The 17,971-nt window shown below is 52.5% G+C and overlaps 1 protein-coding gene across 1 annotated transcript; it reads right to left on the bottom strand.

The window, feature by feature from the left end:
- Positions 1-15,134: 15,134 nt before the first annotated feature.
- Positions 15,135-17,971, bottom strand: TOR4A (torsin family 4 member A). The gene has a single exon (XM_008926125.3). It carries the CDS (start codon positions 17,939-17,941, stop codon positions 16,352-16,354), a length of 1,590 nt encoding a protein of 529 aa, XP_008924373.3. The 5' UTR covers positions 17,942-17,971; the 3' UTR covers positions 15,135-16,351.

The following is a 17,971-nucleotide window of genomic DNA, read 5'->3' on the forward strand; positions in this document are numbered from 1 at the left end:
CATCCATGTCCCCTCCGTGCATCACGGCCCCTCCGCGTCCCCGTGTGCCTCAGGGTTGAGCATCCATGTCCCCTCCGTGCATCACGGCCCCTCCGTGTCCCCGTGTGCCTCAGGGCTGAGCCGTGCACCCCGTGTGCCCTCAAGGCTCTGCATCCATGTCCCCTCCGTGCATCACGGCCCCTCTGTGCCCCTCGTGTACTTCAGGGCTGTGCATTCACGTCCCCCCGTGTCTCAGGGCCCCGCTGTGATCCTCTGTGCTCAGGGCTGAGCCACGTTCCTGCATCCTCCTGGTGCTTCAGGGCTGAGCCATGTTCCCGTATCCTCCTGGTGCTTCAGGGCTGAGCCATGTTCCCGTATCCTCCTGGTGCTTCAGGGCTGAGCCATGTTCCCGTATCCTCCTGGTGCTTCAGGGCTGAGCCATGTTCCCGTATCCTCCTGGTGCTTCAGGGCTGAGCCATGTTCCTGTACCCCCCAGGTGCCTCAGGGCTGTGCACCCTTGTCCCCTCTGTGCATCACGACCTCTCCATGTCCCCACGTGCCCCAGGGCTGAAACATGTCCCCCATGTGCATGAGGGCTGTGTACCCGTGGGCCCCATGTGCTTCATGGTCCCTCCATGCCCCCCATGTGTCTCAGGGTCCCTCCATGTCCCCGTGTGTCCCAGGGCTGAGCCACGTCCCCCGTGTGCCCCACAGCCCCTCCATGTGAGCTGGGTGATGTGGTTTAGTGCCCTAGGGGTCATGGTGGTCGTGCTGGGTGGACGGTTGGACTGGATGATCTTTAAGGTCTCTTCCAGCCTCGATCATTTTATGTCCCAGTGTGCCTCAGAGCTGCTTAAGGAGCTGTGCCCCCCATGTGCCTCACAGCCCCTCCATGTTCCCAATGACCCCACCTGCCTCAGGGCCATGCTGTGTCCCCCATGTCCCCTCCATGGCCCTGCCCCATTCCCCAGTTATCTCCTGTACTTTACGGCCCTGCCACGTCACCCTGTTCCCCATGTACCTCAGGTCGCCACCATGTTCCTGGGCCACCATGGTGTCCCCCTTGGTGCCCAGTCACTGCCACCCACCCCAGGACACAGCGTTCCCCTGAGGGTCCCACCACTGCCTCCCACCACCCCTGTACCTTCCCAAAGCCATGATGGCACTCGGCATTGTTGGCCACCAGCCAGTGGTGGCCTCCAACGACGCACAGAGGCTCTGTTAAAACAGCCTCTCCCACACATGCTTCTTCTTAACAAATGACATCGTTTCAGGTACTTTTTATGACAGTGTCAACAAAGTTGGGCCCTTCCCTGGATCTGTCGAGACATGTGGCCACAAACAAGCCAAAGAGAGCGAAGGCAAGCAGGAGACTCTTCCAAGCAGGACAAAGGAAAGGAAGGAAAACACCAGTTGCTGGGAAAAGGTGGCTCAGGGGAGGTGTTCAATACACCAGGTGAAAATGGAGCTACACACCCTCTGAGTGTAAAGTAGACGGGCTCTTTGTAGATACTGTTTAAGAGCAAATAACGCTGAAGGACATTGCTTTGCTCCAGGAAGCAGAAACTCTGGTTGTAAAATAGACTTTTTGAAGATACTGTTTAAGAGCAAATAACACTGAAGGACATTGCTTTGCTCCAGGAAGCAGAAATGCTGTTTGGGTAATCCCATGGTCCTTATAATCAAACTTTCTCTCTTCCATAAAGAATTTTAACTCCTTTTTTGCTGTGTAAGTGAACACAAACCAGTTTTCAATATCATGGCTTTTAGGTCTGTTGAGTGGCTCCCTGTTGCTGCAAGGCAAGGAGAGGTACAGACCCTGCTATGTCTTCACTAGATTGCTCACTGATTTATTGACTTCTTACCATTTCCTTGTCTTTTGTCTTCTTTCTAAGTCTTATTTACAGCAGCCTTTTCAAGCTCCCCTTTTTCAGACAACCAGTTGTGCAATGGAGTAGCGCAGCACGTAGGTGAGGCAACGAAACGAGAAAACATTTTAATATGTTCTCCATTATGCTCCCAAGACATCGTCAGTCCAACTGAGAGCCTGCCAGAGGGTGAATAACACGCCTCGTGGAAGCAGCTGTGTTTATAATTCCCATGGCACGCCTCCGCAGGGTGCAGCTCTGGTGCCCTTGTGTCGCAGCGGAGGGAAGCGGTGCCGGCTCCTACGTTTGGTGGAGGGTCAAAATGCTGCCACAGAGCTTTCTCTGGTGGTGAGGGTATGAACATTCTTACAGCTCCCTGGGGAAAAGTACAGAGCGGCTCCATGGGCGTTCTGGATGGGCATGGGGACAGCCAAGTGTTCATGTTGTAGGATCAGGGACATATAGTGAGAGGTACCCCTTTAGGAGCATCTTTGGAGTGCTGAGTAGAATCACAGAATCAGTAAGGTTAGAAAAGTCCTCTAAGACCATCGAGTCCAACTGTTAACTCAGCACCACCATGGCCACCACTAAACCATGTCCCCAGCTGCCACCCCTACAAAAGACAAATTTAAGTCCCTCCAGGGATGGTGATTCCACCACTGCCTTGGGCAGCTTGTGTCTGACCACCCTTTCAGAGAAGAAACTTTTCCTAATATCCAATCTAAGCGGATATTCAGATCTCCCACTGTGCCACAGGACACATCTATAGTACTAAATTCAGCCACTCCTGGGGACACTGCTGGGTACAGGAATGTGATCATGTGTAATGACAAAAGCAAGAGTTGCAGCGAGCAGGGACATGTCAGAGAGGAATGGGGGGGGGTGAACATGATGGGAACCACCAGACTTCATGCCACAAACTGACTGTAAAGGTCCGTTTTTTATCAAGCTCATCCAAAGTACCAGCTCTGAAATGGATTTTCGGAGGTTGCATTCAGCTGTCAGTTGGTGGTGGCAGCCTCTGCATTCCCTCAGCTCACCATCCTGCACTGCACGAACAATAAAACCTCTCTCCTGTAAACCTCAGTGATGGGGGGTTATATTTAAGGGATCTGTATCTATTTTGCTGGGTTATGCCCCAGCGTGCCCGTTTGTTTTGACAGAGCCTGTTTTCCCACCCTGTCAGCTCCTGCAAGGCACTGGCAGCATCCTCAGCAGTTTCTTGTACCTGTGCCATGGCGGTTTCCTATTTGGGTGTCTGGAACACTGCAGGGCCCTGCCTGTGTGTCCTGCTCAGCTCCTGTCTCTGCTGCCCTCTCGTGATGCCTTTGGGTGTGCTGGGCTTGGGGGAAGACCTTGCTTCCCCAATCAACTCTGAAAGATGTCAACGCCAGCACCATCGTTAAAAGATCTATTTATTTTCAATAATACTGATGATTCCTGAATTTTACAAAACTCCACATCGAGTTATTCCTTGGTTTTGTGTGTCCTCCCCCACTTACACAAGGGAGCCCCTCTGAAGGGCTCATCCTGCATCACCACTCAAAGTGGTGTCCCAGCTGCTCCTTACTCCAAACAGTTCCTTGTCTGCACATGGACAGATTGCTCCTTTTTTTTCTCCCTCAGTAGAAATTAAGTAGCTAAATTCTGTTAGTGATTCAACTCTTTTTTTTTTTTTTTTTTTTGATGTAAACAGGTCTCTGTATTCACTGTGGGCTGCAGCAGCTCCCTGTTCTCTGCCTTGGCTTGCAGTGCTGCACTTGTTTTTCCACACCTCTTCTGCAATCACTGCATGTGCCATCCAGCTTCCTTCCATCCCCTGGGTCACACGAGGCCGTTTGGGGTCATTACGAAACATCTGAGTTCTGCTCTTGTCAGGGCCTGAGGAAATAACTGCTGCTCCCATGAAAAGACCTGCTTTCTGGGACACTCAGTGAACAGCTATGTGAGGCTCCCAGGCTGTCTGGCCTCGTGTGGCATGGAAAAGATCAGAATTAAATCCCAGGTAAGTGCCAGAGGTTGGCCAAGGAGGTGGGGAAATCTTCATGCTTGGAGGTTTTGAAGGTTGGGCTGGACAAAGCCCTGAGCAACCCAGCAAAAGTTTGAAGTTGTTCTGCAGAATGGATGGTTGGACTGCAGACCTGGAGGGCAAAGCTGGGGCTGCACAGGCATACTGTGGCTTTTTGGGACTGACTTTCGTGAGCAGGAGCCCTGACACATGAGATGAGTGAGTCCAGAGCATGGGCATGACTTGGAGAAGAGTTTTCAGGTGCCTTTCACCAGGCAGGCTCCCAGGGGACTGGGCTGGGAAAATCCCAGGAAGACCTACTCAGACTTTCCTCAGGATACCTAAATTAGGGCAGCTGAATCCCAGCCTCGGGGGCTGGCTGATAAAACAGCCCAGGAAATTCAATAAGCTCAAAATGTCATCCACTGAAAATCCTGGACTCTGCATTTCCTGCGAGGAGCCATGAGTGGCTCTTTGCAATAAGCCCCAAGGAGCAGAAGCAGGTCCTGAGCCAGATTTCTTTATTCCTGACTCATGCAGCTCATGTCTGGGAGGCAGCTGCCCTGCTCTGAGCTGCCCCTTGCTGTGCAGCCCCCAGACAGCAAAAAACCTACACCCAAACTGCCCTGGAGCCAGGGCAATCCCATGTTTCATGCCCAGAACCACAAAGCACTGCTGGACTTCCAGTAACCCCCTGATCAACACAGAGATGGTGCCAGTGTTGGTGAGAAGGGACCACTGGTCATCTCTAGCTCAGCCACCCCTTGATCAACCCTCTTTCCCAGCATATCCTATGGTTTCTTGGAGGGGTCTCCCAGCATTTTCCCAGTGTCTTATCCCAGTGCTGGGTTCATACTGTGCCATGTCCCCAGCCAGAGCCATGGCATCTGTCCCAGGGCCACGAACCCTCTCCCAGTGCTCAGCACCAGCGTGTTCGGGTCATGCCGTGTCTCTCACCCCACTATCCATGCTTGTTGGACAGTTTTATTTCCCCAGGATGGTCAGCAAACCTTAATTTTACAATCTAAGTTTGACAACACGCTGTGGAAGTCTGATGTCAGCAGTTTATTCTTACAGGGTTACTGAGGGAGAACAGCACACAGGAGCTCTGCACTCTCAGCGCTTCGAGAGCTGAGCCACTTTCCTCTAATTTCTGAGAACTGACACTAAATTACAACATGCAAATGCAGGCAATGAAAACAGTCATGTAACAGTGATGGATATGTTAGCACAGCACAAGGAGGGTGATTCTAATTCCTGCAGCCTTTTGTTACAGCTCTTGGAAACCACAGTCTCTCGTCAGTCACAAATGAATCAACGGTAAAAACTGCCCAGCTCTTGCTGCAGCCCTGGGCTTTCATCAGTGCCTCTTCTGGCCTCTGCTGGCCTCGTGCCACCATCCAGAGTCCTGGTGTCCCCTTGGAGGGGTGCAGGAGTTCACAGGCCACCCCTGCTGCCAGTGGTGCTCCCACAGCTGATGTCCAAGCGCAGAGCAGGACAGATTCTCACTCCAGTTCAGTGCTCTGCACGGGAGAACCTGCTCCAGCACTGCCTGCAGAAGGTGTGTGGATGGCTCTGGGCTTGTTGTGGCACATCAGCTGTGCTGTGCCTGAGAGGCTGGTGCCCATAGGCTGATGAGAACACGGCTGCAGAAATAGCTCTGTGTTCTCTGGAGCGGTTCCCTGCAGCCCCGAGCCCTGCAGACACGGGGGATGCCGGAGCACAGAGCGGCTGCTCCCCGAGGCTCTTCCCCCCAGCCAGTCCCTCTTGCTCAGGATCCTCAGTCAAGACCTGCATGAGGATGATGCCAGCACAGAGGAGCAACCACCGCTTGACTGGGTCTTTCTCTTGGCGTGGCAAATATTTTCTCCCGTGGGCCGGGTACAGCACCTTCCTGGCTCTCCTGCTTCGCTTGGTTGGAAGGCCTGGAGGTCTCCCGACAGTTCGGGCAGCAAACACCGGCCTGGGCAGACCTTCTGAACTGGTTTTCAGCAGATCTGTGCTGGAGAAAATGTTTTCTCTGGTGTAAGACAGCATGTCCTCAGCAGTCTGCAGCTCTGAAAGCTGGGAGAACTCTGTGGAAATACCTCTTTGCTCAAGGATGATTGTAATTCGAAAAGCAGACCGGTGAAATAATATTAAGAAATATTAGTAATAACACCAGAGCTTTTATTCATTCTCATTAAAGCAAAAAATGCAGAGCCCCAGAGCTGAACTCTTGGAGTGATTTATGCGTCTTTCTGGGAAGCTCTTCTTTGATTTCTCTCCCTGCTCCTACCTGTGCTATAAATACTTATTTTGATGAGTGAAGTGATGATGGGAGGAGCTCAGCTGACTCAGAAATCACTCTGGAATGTCTCTACCCCAGCACCACATATCTGCCCAGTATCTGCTCACGGGCACTGGCTGCTAACAGGAGTGTAAGATCATGCTCCAAGTTTTCTCCCCCCCGCTATCTGTTCTCCTTTATTACCACTGTCTACCACAAGACTTTGCCTCGAGACATTCCAGTGCTTCTGAGAATGTATCCCTACTTAAAATTCACCTATTTGCTATAAAGAACAGAGCAGAATCTGAGGATGGATATGCCCTCCCCCACCTTCCCATCCCATCCCAGTATCTCTGGCCTTGAGCTGGAGGGATGGAGGTGGAAGACCCCAGTTTCTGTTATGACCCTGTGCAATCTCAGCACTTTGCCCCAGAAAAATGAGCAGGCTCAGCACTTGCTCTGGCAAGCTCCCTCTCAGATATGCCCAGAAAAGGAAGAAAACAACACTCGTGTTCGAATTCTTTATGCCTTATGATGACTAAACAGAGCCTGAAAGGGCTGAGTGCCCACAAACCTGATGGAGAGGATCTGTGGGATCTTTGTCATGAACTTCAATGATTTAGCTGCAAACTTCACGCATCTTGGTCATTGTGGGCCACCTCACACCTGCCCCTGGAGGTGGGAATGAAAGATGGTTTTCTGTAAAAAGGCCTTGGGCAGCCAGCTATGGATGCCCAATGTAAAATCAAAAAAAATAGAATAACAGAATCATAGACTGGTTTGGGTTGGAAAGGACCTTAAAATCATCTGGTTCCAACCCTACTGCCATGGGTAGGGACATCTTCCACCCAATCAGGTAAATATAACTGGTTATAACTTAAGTCTTCTCAGGTAGTCTTTAACCACCACGAAGCAGCAAAGGGCAAATGCTCACATTTTAAAACTATTCTTTGACATCTCCTCTTGCTCTTTGGACCCCCTAACATTGCTTGCTTTCTGCTTTTTGGGAGAACAAAGTGATGCTGGCTTTATGTCACAAGGCATCAAACCTCTGTGCTTCCAGTAAATCACCACTGTGTCACCTGCTGTCACGATGGGAAAACTCTCAGTTGGGCTTATTCCACTGGAAACCAAGTCTCGGGCAAGAATAAAATGCAGCCACAAACACAGTGACTACAGCACATGAAGTCCCACTTCTAGGTATGTACCACCCAAGGTGATTTATCACTAATTTCACATGGTAGCACTGCTGGTGGCTTCTGCAACCATCCCTAATCCCCATCCCGAGTGCTGGAGCCCATGGATCACCTCAGGACACCTGCTGTTGAAAATCCCCTTCATCAGGGCCCTGTCTTGTGCTTAAACCTGAGACACAGCCAGGGCTTAAAGGCAGAACTTCAGTGGTCTTCAGCAACCTTTTCCCACTGCTGCAAGTCCAGAGGGCTGGGAGACAAATTTCTGCTTCTAAAATCACCCACTCATTGGCAGCTCATGGCAAGGCAGCTCCAAAGATGTAAAGACTTGGCCCAAGCAGCCTCCTGAGTCACCATCTCCTGGGGAAGCTGCTTGGAGTGGGGGGAGATGGCTCATTCTGTAACTCTGAGGTGCTCAGTGCCCGTGTCAGTGCTGGGCACTCACTGCCCACCACTGCCTGGACTGGTGCAATGCTGACAGGCAGCACCTGGATCACACAAGTGGGTTAAAAGAGGTCCACAACAGGGCAATAATTCATGGGGATTGCTGCTGCCTTGCCCTGTGGTGTCTGAGCCCCTGGACCCACCCTGCTGCCAACACCTGAGTGAGTCAGGCTGGGGATTTGTGACATCCTCCCACTCCCAGGCCAGGGATTTCAGCCCTTCTTAGCTCAGTTCAGAGAAGAAAGTGCCACAGGCAGCTGCCCCAACCAGACACCCTTTATTTCAATCAGGATCATATCCAGGGAGAAAGATCAATTTTTTCGAGCTGTCCCCTCGTATGAGCTGTGCCACCTTGGTGCAGGTAACAGGCACACAGCCTGTCCAGGAGGTGACTCCAGCCCTGGCATCACCTGCTGTTAATCATGGAGAGGCTTTTCAGTGAAGTTCCACATCTCACACCTCTCCCAGCCCTAATCCCTCTCACCAGCATTGCCCAACACCCAGCTGTAGGGAGGAGAGTAATAACCCAGCCTCAGGAGGAGCCCCAAGAAGAGGGGGCTCTACCTGTAGGGACAAATCCTGTTCTCATTTCCAATCCCCATTAGCTTATTGTCATGTCAGGATTACACAAGGACGTATTTATAACTCCCAGGTGAGCTTGTCCAAGCAGGTCACAGGATCCTCCTCAAGTGAGAAGAACTGAGATGAATCAGCACTGCAAGAAGCAGATCTTCTGCCCACCAGGTGCAAGGAGAAGAAAAAAACATCTGTTGAGCTGGATCCAAGGAATTGATTCTCATCCACCCCTTCTAACCCAGAGACTTCAGTGATCACCAAAGGCAAAAACTGAGCTGTGGGTGCGTCAGGAGCAGCATTCAGAGGTGGGGGTGCTGGATGTTTGGCACAAAGGGAGGTTGCAGGGGTCATGGGAACAAAAGGAGCAGCACTGAGTGGCTTTTGCAGCTGAAGACGACAGAGGGCACAGCACTGATGGAGCTGAGGACACCAGGTCACGTCAGGCAAAGGTGCTCTGCAACACTGAGCATTGTGTTCTGACCTCGAGCCACCCAGGAACCCAGGGCTGTTGGTGCTGTTTGTGCTGGAGATCTGCAGGGAGGGGCAGGAACCTCATTACATCACCCGGGATGGCTGGAGCAAACCCAAGGCACACGAGCCCTTCTTCACCTCGGAGGGAGAAGCAACAACCTTGAAGCCAAGGACCAGCTTATCCTCGAAGAAAAAGCTCAGAAGTGACTTTCCAAGGCCCCCACGGCACCCAGAGGGATGGCAGGACCTTGTCAAAGGCAAAGCAAGCCCGGGACTCAGAAACCTTGATCCCACAGGGAGAATGAGTGAAGTCATCTCAGGAAGAGCTGGGCAGTTTGCTGTGATAGATCTGAAAAGGCACATGATAGAAATGCCAAGTTGTGCCAGCTAAGAGTTGTTACATCCCCCTTTGGCCACGGGCTTGGGAAATGTGGAAGCTGGGGAGGGCTGGCTGGGAATGTGACATCCTATTTGCTGATTTCAGACAGTTATACCTGCAACTCCTGCTGCACACATCTTGTATTGGGTTGGAAGGTTAAAAAGGAAATCATAAGTACTGGGAATATCTTTCTCCAGGATTTTGAATTTATTTTATCTCAGCTCAGAAGAACAGGTGAGATACCACCCAGGTCTGGTGTGAGCTGAGAGCGTTTGGATAGTGCAGCACATTGTAGGAGCAAGAGGGGCCAAAGGTACAGGTGAAAACAGAGGGTTTGGCTGCAATTAATGCTCTGCTTTCTTTCACATATCACTTGCTGGCCACAAAAAATGTGCAGTCACCTCAGGGGGGGTCAGGTGCCAAAATCTGGTGGAGGATGGATCCCTTGTGCCCCTCTGAGAAGCTGTAGCTGGTGCCAAAAGTTAACAGGAGCTGTGGGGATCTGGTGAGGTGTCCCAGGCTGGAGCAGCAAGGCTGGGAGCTGGGGAGAACATGGTGCTCCCTCCAGGCTCATCCCCAGGGAAAAGGCCCAGCAGGGAGATGCAGTATCACCACTAAAAGCCAAGTGCAGGGCAAAAGGCACCCACAAAGGTGCCCCACAGTCAGCATAGCAATGGTTTCCACACTGCCACCTCAAACTAAGCTGGACTGTCCCACAGCTGCTGCCCAGCATGAGTGTGTCCTGCAGGAATTCCTGAGGAATCCCTCTGTCCTGGATGGAAGGTGTTGGGTGAGGATGGCTGGGTATCACTGCAGTTGGGATGGGATGCAGCAGGGGTGGATCCCCTCAGCACTGTGCTGGCACATCCAGGAGCACAGAACTGCAGGGGGCTGGGATAACCTGAGGACTGCACAGGCACCAGGGTCCAATCTGGGGTCCAACCCTGCCCAGGGAGCCCAGAACACAATCTGTGGCTCAGGGAAGGTTTTCCAGGCAGTGTTTTCCCAGGCCTGGGTTCCTGGGCAGGCTCTTTTCAGGAGGAAGGGTTGGGGAAATCCCAGGCAGAATTACTCAAGAGTTCCTCAAGATACCAAAATTAGGGCAGCTGAATCCCAGCCTGAGGGATCAGTTGATAAGACATCACAGGAAGCACAGTGTGAGTAAATTCAAATTAGCATCCTCAGAGGATCCTGCACTGTGTGTATCCTGCACGGAGCAGTGAGTGGCTCTGTGCTGTGATCTCCACAGCTGGAGGAGCAGCAGGAGCTGGTGCCAAGTCCCACAGTGCAGAGCTCTGCTCCTGCCCAGTGACACAGGGAGACACTGACCAGCTCCACATCTGTAACTGGTGAATACTGGGCCATACTGGGAAGGGCTGCCCTTTCTGCAGGTGCTTCTTGGGGGTGGCTACAAGTCCTTTGAGGTAGCTCTAAATATAGACCCTAAAATAATACCTAATATATACTAATAAACTGAATTGATGAGGGAAAAGTGTCAAGAGGAAGTAAATGAGGTTCCAGATTAGTTTATTATCCGATTTCCTCTTCTGCATCCTCTAGTTTCAAGGATGACTGAGTCCCTTGTCCTTCTAACCCGTCCCACCCTGGGAAATCAATCCACTGGGGCAGTGACTTGCTGATCTCACCACACTTTTCCAGGCTGACAGTTTTCAGATGCAGGTGCCTGAAACTTTGCACCTAAATCCAGGTATCTTAGGAACTGAGGCAAATCCCTTACAGAGGAGTGATGTTAAATTGGTGTAACCTCTGAAGACCAAGGACTGCAAGTGAGAGCAGCTGAGTGCTGGGTGGGAGAAAGTTCCAGCTGAACCCTTGACAGGCACGAGGGGTGACAGGGGACAGGCAAAGTCCTGAGACCACTGAGGCAGATTCCTGTGTCTTTGGCTAAACCATCCTCCTCTACCCCCAGCCTCAGTGGCAGCAACTCTGCAGCCTCCCCAGTCAATCCATTTTGGTGCTTCACTCCTGCAGCTGCAGCAGTTTTCCAAAAGTTTTACATAAATCTCTTTCTCTGGAGCCAACTCCACACCCTGCCCGAGGAGGGCTGGGAGAACCAAGCACCGCTGTCTCCTTCCCGCCAGCGTTTTGCATATTTGAAACCTCTTATCATGTTCACCTGAGATGCTTCCCGGGACTCCTCACTCCCCCTCTCCTCCTGCTCCCTCTTCCCAGCAGGATGCTGGTGCCGAGGTCTCCCTCCACCCCACAAGGTGCCCAAATATGGCCACGCTGGAGCAGCGTGGCCCCACATTACTTCATCCCTTGCATATGCAACACACCTATTTATACATTCTAATGGGATGTTTGCCATTCTCGAAACCCGGGGTATTATCCCTCCTGCAGAGCTCAGGTGCCTCGATCCCCCCAGGCTTGGTTTCCTTTCATCCCTTCACCCTCCCTATCCAGGAACGTGCATTTGCTCACTCCCACCCTCCTCTGCAGCACCTTCCTTCAGACCTTTCCTCCAGTTTATGCTTTTCATCCCAAGCCTGTCTCCTGCAATGCTTGCATGCCTCTCATCTCCCCATCCCCTCCAAATTCTAACTGTGTCTGTCTCCGTGTCTGACTCTGTCCTCTCCACCATTTATGGAATATTTCGTTTCCCCAGCTCTGGAAAACTCTTTCCAGTTCATCCTAGTAACTATTAACAGCTATTCTTTGAATATACTGTCAGAGGAGGAAATTAGATTCTGTGGTTACAACTTCCCTTGAAAAATGTTGGACGTTATTTCTCCCCCCTCTCCCAGATGCTCACAGGTAATGCATTCACTCCCATATTTGCCTGTGCCTCCTCCTCATTCCCAAGGAGAGGGGCTGCTTTTCCTCTCTCCACCTTTCAAAGGATCACCCCATCACTGTGTGGTCTCAAAAGCCATTGCAGACATTCCCTCTGCACCCTCAGAGGAACTGCCCCATTCACAGCTATTGGGAAAGCCCTGAGTTACCTGGGCTGTCCCAGCTCCTTCCTCCCCTGCTGCAGCCCCTGATCTTCCCCTGCTGTCACTGGGGTCAAAATCTGCTTTCCTCGTGGCACCTTGTCTTTTTAGTGATGACCACAGGAAAGAAAGCAGCAAAGCACAGACCCTTCCAGAGAGTGGCAGCAGCTTTTCCTTGCCCTGTGCATAAAGGGCACATCACTGGTGTACACAGAGATGGGCTCACCATCCCCCTGCACCCCTTGCAAGTGGCACCTTCCTTTGCATCTCTCTGCAAACGCTGCTCAGAGCTGGGCCAACACCACAGATCCTCTGTGGTGCCCTGGGAGAGCCAGAGGCACCAGCAGTGAGGACAAGGCCCTGCTGGGTGGGCACAGTGCAGTGGGAGCAGCTCCAGGGAAGCAGCCCTTGGAAAGCTCAGGGAGCCCAGCGAGGCTGGTGTGATGCTGTGGGGTAACAGAGAGCTCTGGGGTAACAGAGAGCTGGTGTGATGCTGTGGGGTAACAGAGAGCTCTGGGCCAGAGCTGTGTCATCCCTGCAGCACCTTCCTGTGGTGCAGGGAACCCCCAGGAGCACTCAGCCTCACAGCCAGGCTGGCCCCACCAGCCAGCACCCACTTCTGGAGGCAGCTTTAGACAGGCTGCTTTGATTAACAGAGGCAGCTGGGATTAGGTCCTTTTTAGGAATATTTAAATACCAACCTCTCCTCCTGGAGGCAGCTGAAGTTATCCAGAGCTCATGCAGAATGTGTTCGTGCACCCACCTTCCTCTGGCTGGAGCTGGGCCATGTCCATGGAGAAACCCAGGGCACATCCCATTCCTGCTCCCCCAGCCCTGCCCTGCACAGAGGACACAGCCCCATCCCTGCAGGATCCACAGGAGTGTCCTGGGAACCCCGACCACAGAGTCCCTGCCTGGAGGGCTCCAAGTTTGGTGAAAGCAGTTCATTGTCACTGTATCACAGAATCCCAGGATATGCTGAGTTGGAAGGGACCCACAAGGATCATGGAGTCCAACCCTCAGCCCTGCACAGGACCATCCCCAAGAATCACACTCTCCAAGAGTCAGTCCCACATGCCTGAGAGCATCATCCCAGTGCTTCTTGAACATAAAATAAAAACCTCCCAACCTCTGGAGCCAACTCCACACCCTGCCCTAGAAAGGCTGGGAGAACCAAGCACTGCTGTCTCCTTCCTGACAGTGCTTTGCATATTTGAAACCTCATGTAGAATCAATTTGTGGGCCACCTGGTCTCCAGCTTCCAGCCCTTTCTCAGGAACCACTAAGGATCCTTCTGCCACTGAAAGATGGGAGAGCCTGGCTGGGGGGTGGAACCAAGGACAAGCCACTTTGTCCTCTGGTCCCCAAACTCCAGCCTTGGAATTTGAAGGATTACCTGTTTAATTCCTAACCCAGGCTCATCATCTGGGCCCTCAGTGGGTGTGCCAGGGTGTAATCTGGAGGAGGTAGGTAAGTGTGGGAGTTGATGTCAGCTCCTGCAGAGGCTCTCGTGGCTGACACAGCAGGACAGTGCTCCTGTCATGAGCAAAGGTGGAGAACCCCAGCAGGCCTGGCACAGCCAGTGTGGGAGATGAGGAGGTTTCATTCTCCTCAGTGCTCCCTTCCCTTGGACCAGCTCCCTCTGCCCAGCACTGAGGAAGGAGCCATCCTGGTGCCCAGCTCTGTGGGTCACCCACGTGCCAGTTCCACTGCCTGGAAAGCCTTGGAGGGGCTGGTGGCTTTGCAGGGGATTTCAGGGAAACTTGGGGCCAGGGATAGTATGGACAGAGCTGGGATCCTGGGGGAGGCTGGGCTTGGGGACAACATGAAGAGCCATTTGAGCTGGGATGAGTCATGGGACATGCTGGGACTGGGGACAACCTGGCCAGACATCCTTGTCTTCTGGCAGGGAAAGTCCTCTCTGTGCCCTGGAGGTTCCTGTGCTGAGAAAGGCCTCCAGAGGTACAGGAATGCCACTGAAAGTTGAACTTGATGACCTTGGAAGTCTTCTCACCCTTAAAGATTCCGTGATTCTGTGTGAACTGGGGGCATGGGGAGGGTTGACAGGAAGCTGAGCCCTCCTTCTCATCACTGAGAGGAGCTTTGTGGGAGGCAAAGACCTTGGCAGGTCTTCAAGGTGCACAGGGCACCCAAAGCCTTGTGCAAAGTCGTCAGGACAGCTTTGCTTTGAGAGGGTTTTGATGTGCAGAAGGGGGGTGAGATAGAGGGGAAGGCAAGAGAGTGCAGTATGTCCCTGATCTGCCCAAGCAGAGCCATGAGGGGCCTTTTGCTGCTGCACCCAAGGGTGCTGAGCTGCTCATGGTGACCCAGTGTGCAGCTCCTGGTGGGTACAAAGCCATGGGCTGTGGTGCCTCAGCAAAACTCAGGCAGCTCACTCAGGGGAGGGCTGGGCCCCCTGGTTTAGGGCAGGTGAGTCTTAGAGGGTTGGAAACGAGCTCTGCAGATGCTCAGCTCCACTTGAAGTCACCCTCCCCTTTCTCAGGGCGTGATGGTTGGTGCAGAGGCACCCAGGGACTTCTGGCACAACTAAACACCCTGGGTGGGTGTTTAGAAACAAGAGACCTTGGCTGAAAAACCAGAACTAACATCTATCCCTCTCCCAGCTGGAAGAGGAGAATCCTGGTTCCTGAGTTGTGTCTTATCCAAGATAAAAACATCTTAACTGTCCTGGTAGTAAAATCTCTCTAAGCTATGAAAACCAGCTCACACACATTGGTTTTTAAGGACACTTGAATTTAGGAGGTGGCTTAGATGGAGGAGCTGTGGAGTGCCCAGATTGTGGCACTGCTGCACCGTGTGGGTTTGGGACTGGGCTCACCAGGAGCACCTGGAGGTGGCCTGCAAAAAACCTGCAGCAAAGCTGTAGCTCTTGCTCCCAGTCCAAGCCACCGGGAAGCACAGGCATGGCAGTGCCAGAGAAATTTGAGAGGAAAACCACATTTCAGTCCAATAAAGGAAATGCACTTTGAATTGTTTTATTCAGGATAGTTTGGGTTTATTCCTGACAACAGCTCTGGAAGCAGGGGTTTGTGATGGAGTCTTTGGAGACCAACAATTAGCAAGAGGTGAATCAAACACCCAGTGCAAACATCCACGGGGTTACCTATGTGGGAATTCACAGCAAATTGTAGAAACCTTGCATAAAACCAAAACCTGAAAAGAACAATGTCATAAATACCTGCTCAGTTTGCCTGCTCAAAACATGGACATGTGCTCTTCCCGAGGTGCTCCCAGGCTGAATTCTCACCTGGGTCTTGCTGGCAAAGAGCCTCCTCTTGGCCTCACAGGACTGGGAACAAGCCCAGCATTCCCCCTGCACAGGCCCAGGCAGCCCAAACTGTCTTTTCCAGTGTGTGTTGCTTAATATACATCAGTTGCTATTCTGGGCTTTCCAGATAACGAGCACAGTGACGTGGGCCCAGAGCAAAAAGCAGAAGAGCTCTGGGGACGAGTTGTCACCACCAGACCTGAAACAATCTGGAGGTTACTCCTGCACCAGCTGGCACAGCCCAGCAGGCTCCAAGGCGAGCCCAAACAGGCCTGCAGGGCAGAAAACTCACTGCAGGTGCCAAAGGTGAGCTCAGGTATGAGCTCAGAAGAGCAACAGCCCAGGAGCAGATCCAAAAAGCGCTCTCCCGAGGATGTGGTCACGTAGGAGGTGTGGAAAGCAGAGCTCTGGCTGCCCGTGATTTGGGGGAGCAGGAGCCACCCCCAGGTGTCCAGCCCTGCCTCTGCTCTGCACACACCAGCCAGGACCAAGAACAGCAAAGAGCTGGTGACTGTGAGCCTGGGAGGGAGTGGGACACGTGAGGTGACGTGTTCTGCAGGGGCAGCGACCCAGGAATTGTTTCATCCTCCTCTTTAGGTCCTGCAGCTTTTGGTGCCACCTCACAACTCCCTAATGACAAGTATCCCAAAGAGAATGTGAGGAACAAAGCATCTCACAGTTACTGGGAGGTGGTTTGGGCTTTCTTGCCCTTCCTTATTCACGGAACATCAGGAACAAGTGAAGCCTGAGGAGGAGAACAGGGTTGTCTGGGCTGCCATCCCTCCACCTTGACCGGGACAGAGTCGGTGCAGGGCTGAGAAAGGACACCTTGACCACAGCCTGATGTAATGTACCCCTCCATAAACCCACAGTGTGGCCAATCCTGAGAGCAGGGCTTGGTCTCCCTGCAGTAAATCCCTACTGGAGGTTGACTTTGGCCACAACCTGCTTGCAGCCTGTCCTGGAGTACTGCTTGTCCCCTGTCGAGAAGTAACTGAGCTGATTCGCCAAATGTTCAAGGTGCTTCTGGTCAGGGTACAGCCCTTCCCTCCTCATCTGCTCTAGGAAGCAGTTTATGACGTGAGTCTTCTCCAGCAGAACAAACGGGACGATGTCTGCAGACTTCCAGAGGGGGTGGACATCGCTCAGTACCGGCTGGATGATCCTCACCAGCTCTTCAGCTCCCCGGTGCTGACGCAGGAGCTCTGCGGAGTCGTTCTGGATAAGGAACTTGGTTATTTCACCACCTCCTATGTTGCTGATTAAAATGTAGATGGCATTGAGGAACTCGTTGGTTTGATTGGGTTCGAAGAATCGGCCGAGAGTATCCAGCAGGACCGGAGACATGAGTTCCACCTCGTCCAGAATAAACAGTGGCGTCTTCTCCTCTATTTCAGCTCTTGTAACGATGTCAGAAATCTTCTCTGACAGATCTATTTCACACATCAGAGGATCCCCCCCGCTGGGGCAGTGGTGCATTACAAAGTACTGCAGCACAAAGTCACTGGCCATGACAGAACGAAAATGTTTGGCCAGCAGCCAGCCAACGTGACTCTTCCCCACTCCTGTCGGGCCGTTTAAAGAGATGACTAGAGGCTTGTTGTGGATGTGGGTAGCCAGATAGTCTTTCAGTAATTCCATAATGCTTTCCACAGCGACCTTCTGCCCAAATACTTCCCGGTGCATTGTTTTCTCCAAACCATCCAGGTCGTATTTTTGGAGGTTATCATCCAGGTTCTCTATTGCATTGAGAATCTGGAAGAACATGATGGCCATGAGCAAGAAGAGGCAGCGTTTTGCCTTGCTCTTCTCCTCTGTTGGAAGGTACCTTTTTGTTTTGTCTGGATAGAGGACCATCCTAGATTTCCTTCGGCTCTTCTTCCGCCGGCACTTTTTCATCGCGTGCTGCTCCACCGACGTGTCGAAGGTGAAGTACTGGGAGCTTTCAAAGCCTGTCTGGTTAAAGAGGGACATGGAAGGGCCATACAGGCCAGTTCTGTTCAGGGAGAGCTGCCTTTGGAGCAGCCTCGTGTGGACAAACTCCGCAGGCTTCTCCCGAGGGAGCTCCAAGTGCAGGCGGCTTTTCTTCTGCAGGCGGTAGCGCTGCCGCAGGCGGATGATCGCCCGCAGGGGAGAGGAAAGAGAAGATATTTTCCTTGAAGCAGCAGGGGTTCCAGATTCTGGTACTTCTTCCCCATCGCTCTCAGAGCAAGATGCCTCTTCCTTTGCATCACTTTCAGCACAGGGCATCTCCCCTTCCCCATCACTATCAGTGCCTGGATTCTCTCCTTCCCTGTCGCTGTCAGTGCCAGGAGTTTCTCCTTCCACACTGCCCTCAGCACAAGCTTCTTCTTCTTTTGTGCTGGTCATCTCTCCTGCATCTCTCTGGGCAATGGACACTTCTCCTTCAGTACAACTCTCCCCACAGGGCATCTCCCCTCCCAGATCTGCTGCTGTGGCAGAGGACACTGCTCCATCCACCTCAGCACAGGGCAGCTCTCCATCCATCTCGTCAGGTTCTTGCAGCCCATTCACATC

This window comes from Manacus vitellinus, unplaced genomic scaffold (genome assembly GCF_001715985.3).
Source record: "Manacus vitellinus isolate BGI_N305 unplaced genomic scaffold, ASM171598v3 scaffold_27_pilon, whole genome shotgun sequence".
Taxonomy (NCBI): Eukaryota; Metazoa; Chordata; class Aves; order Passeriformes; family Pipridae; genus Manacus; species Manacus vitellinus.

Coding starts and splice junctions, on each gene's coding strand:
- TOR4A (XM_008926125.3), bottom strand. CDS start 17,941: ATGGATGGAGAGCTGCCCTGTGCTGAGGTGGATGGAGCAGTGTCCTCT.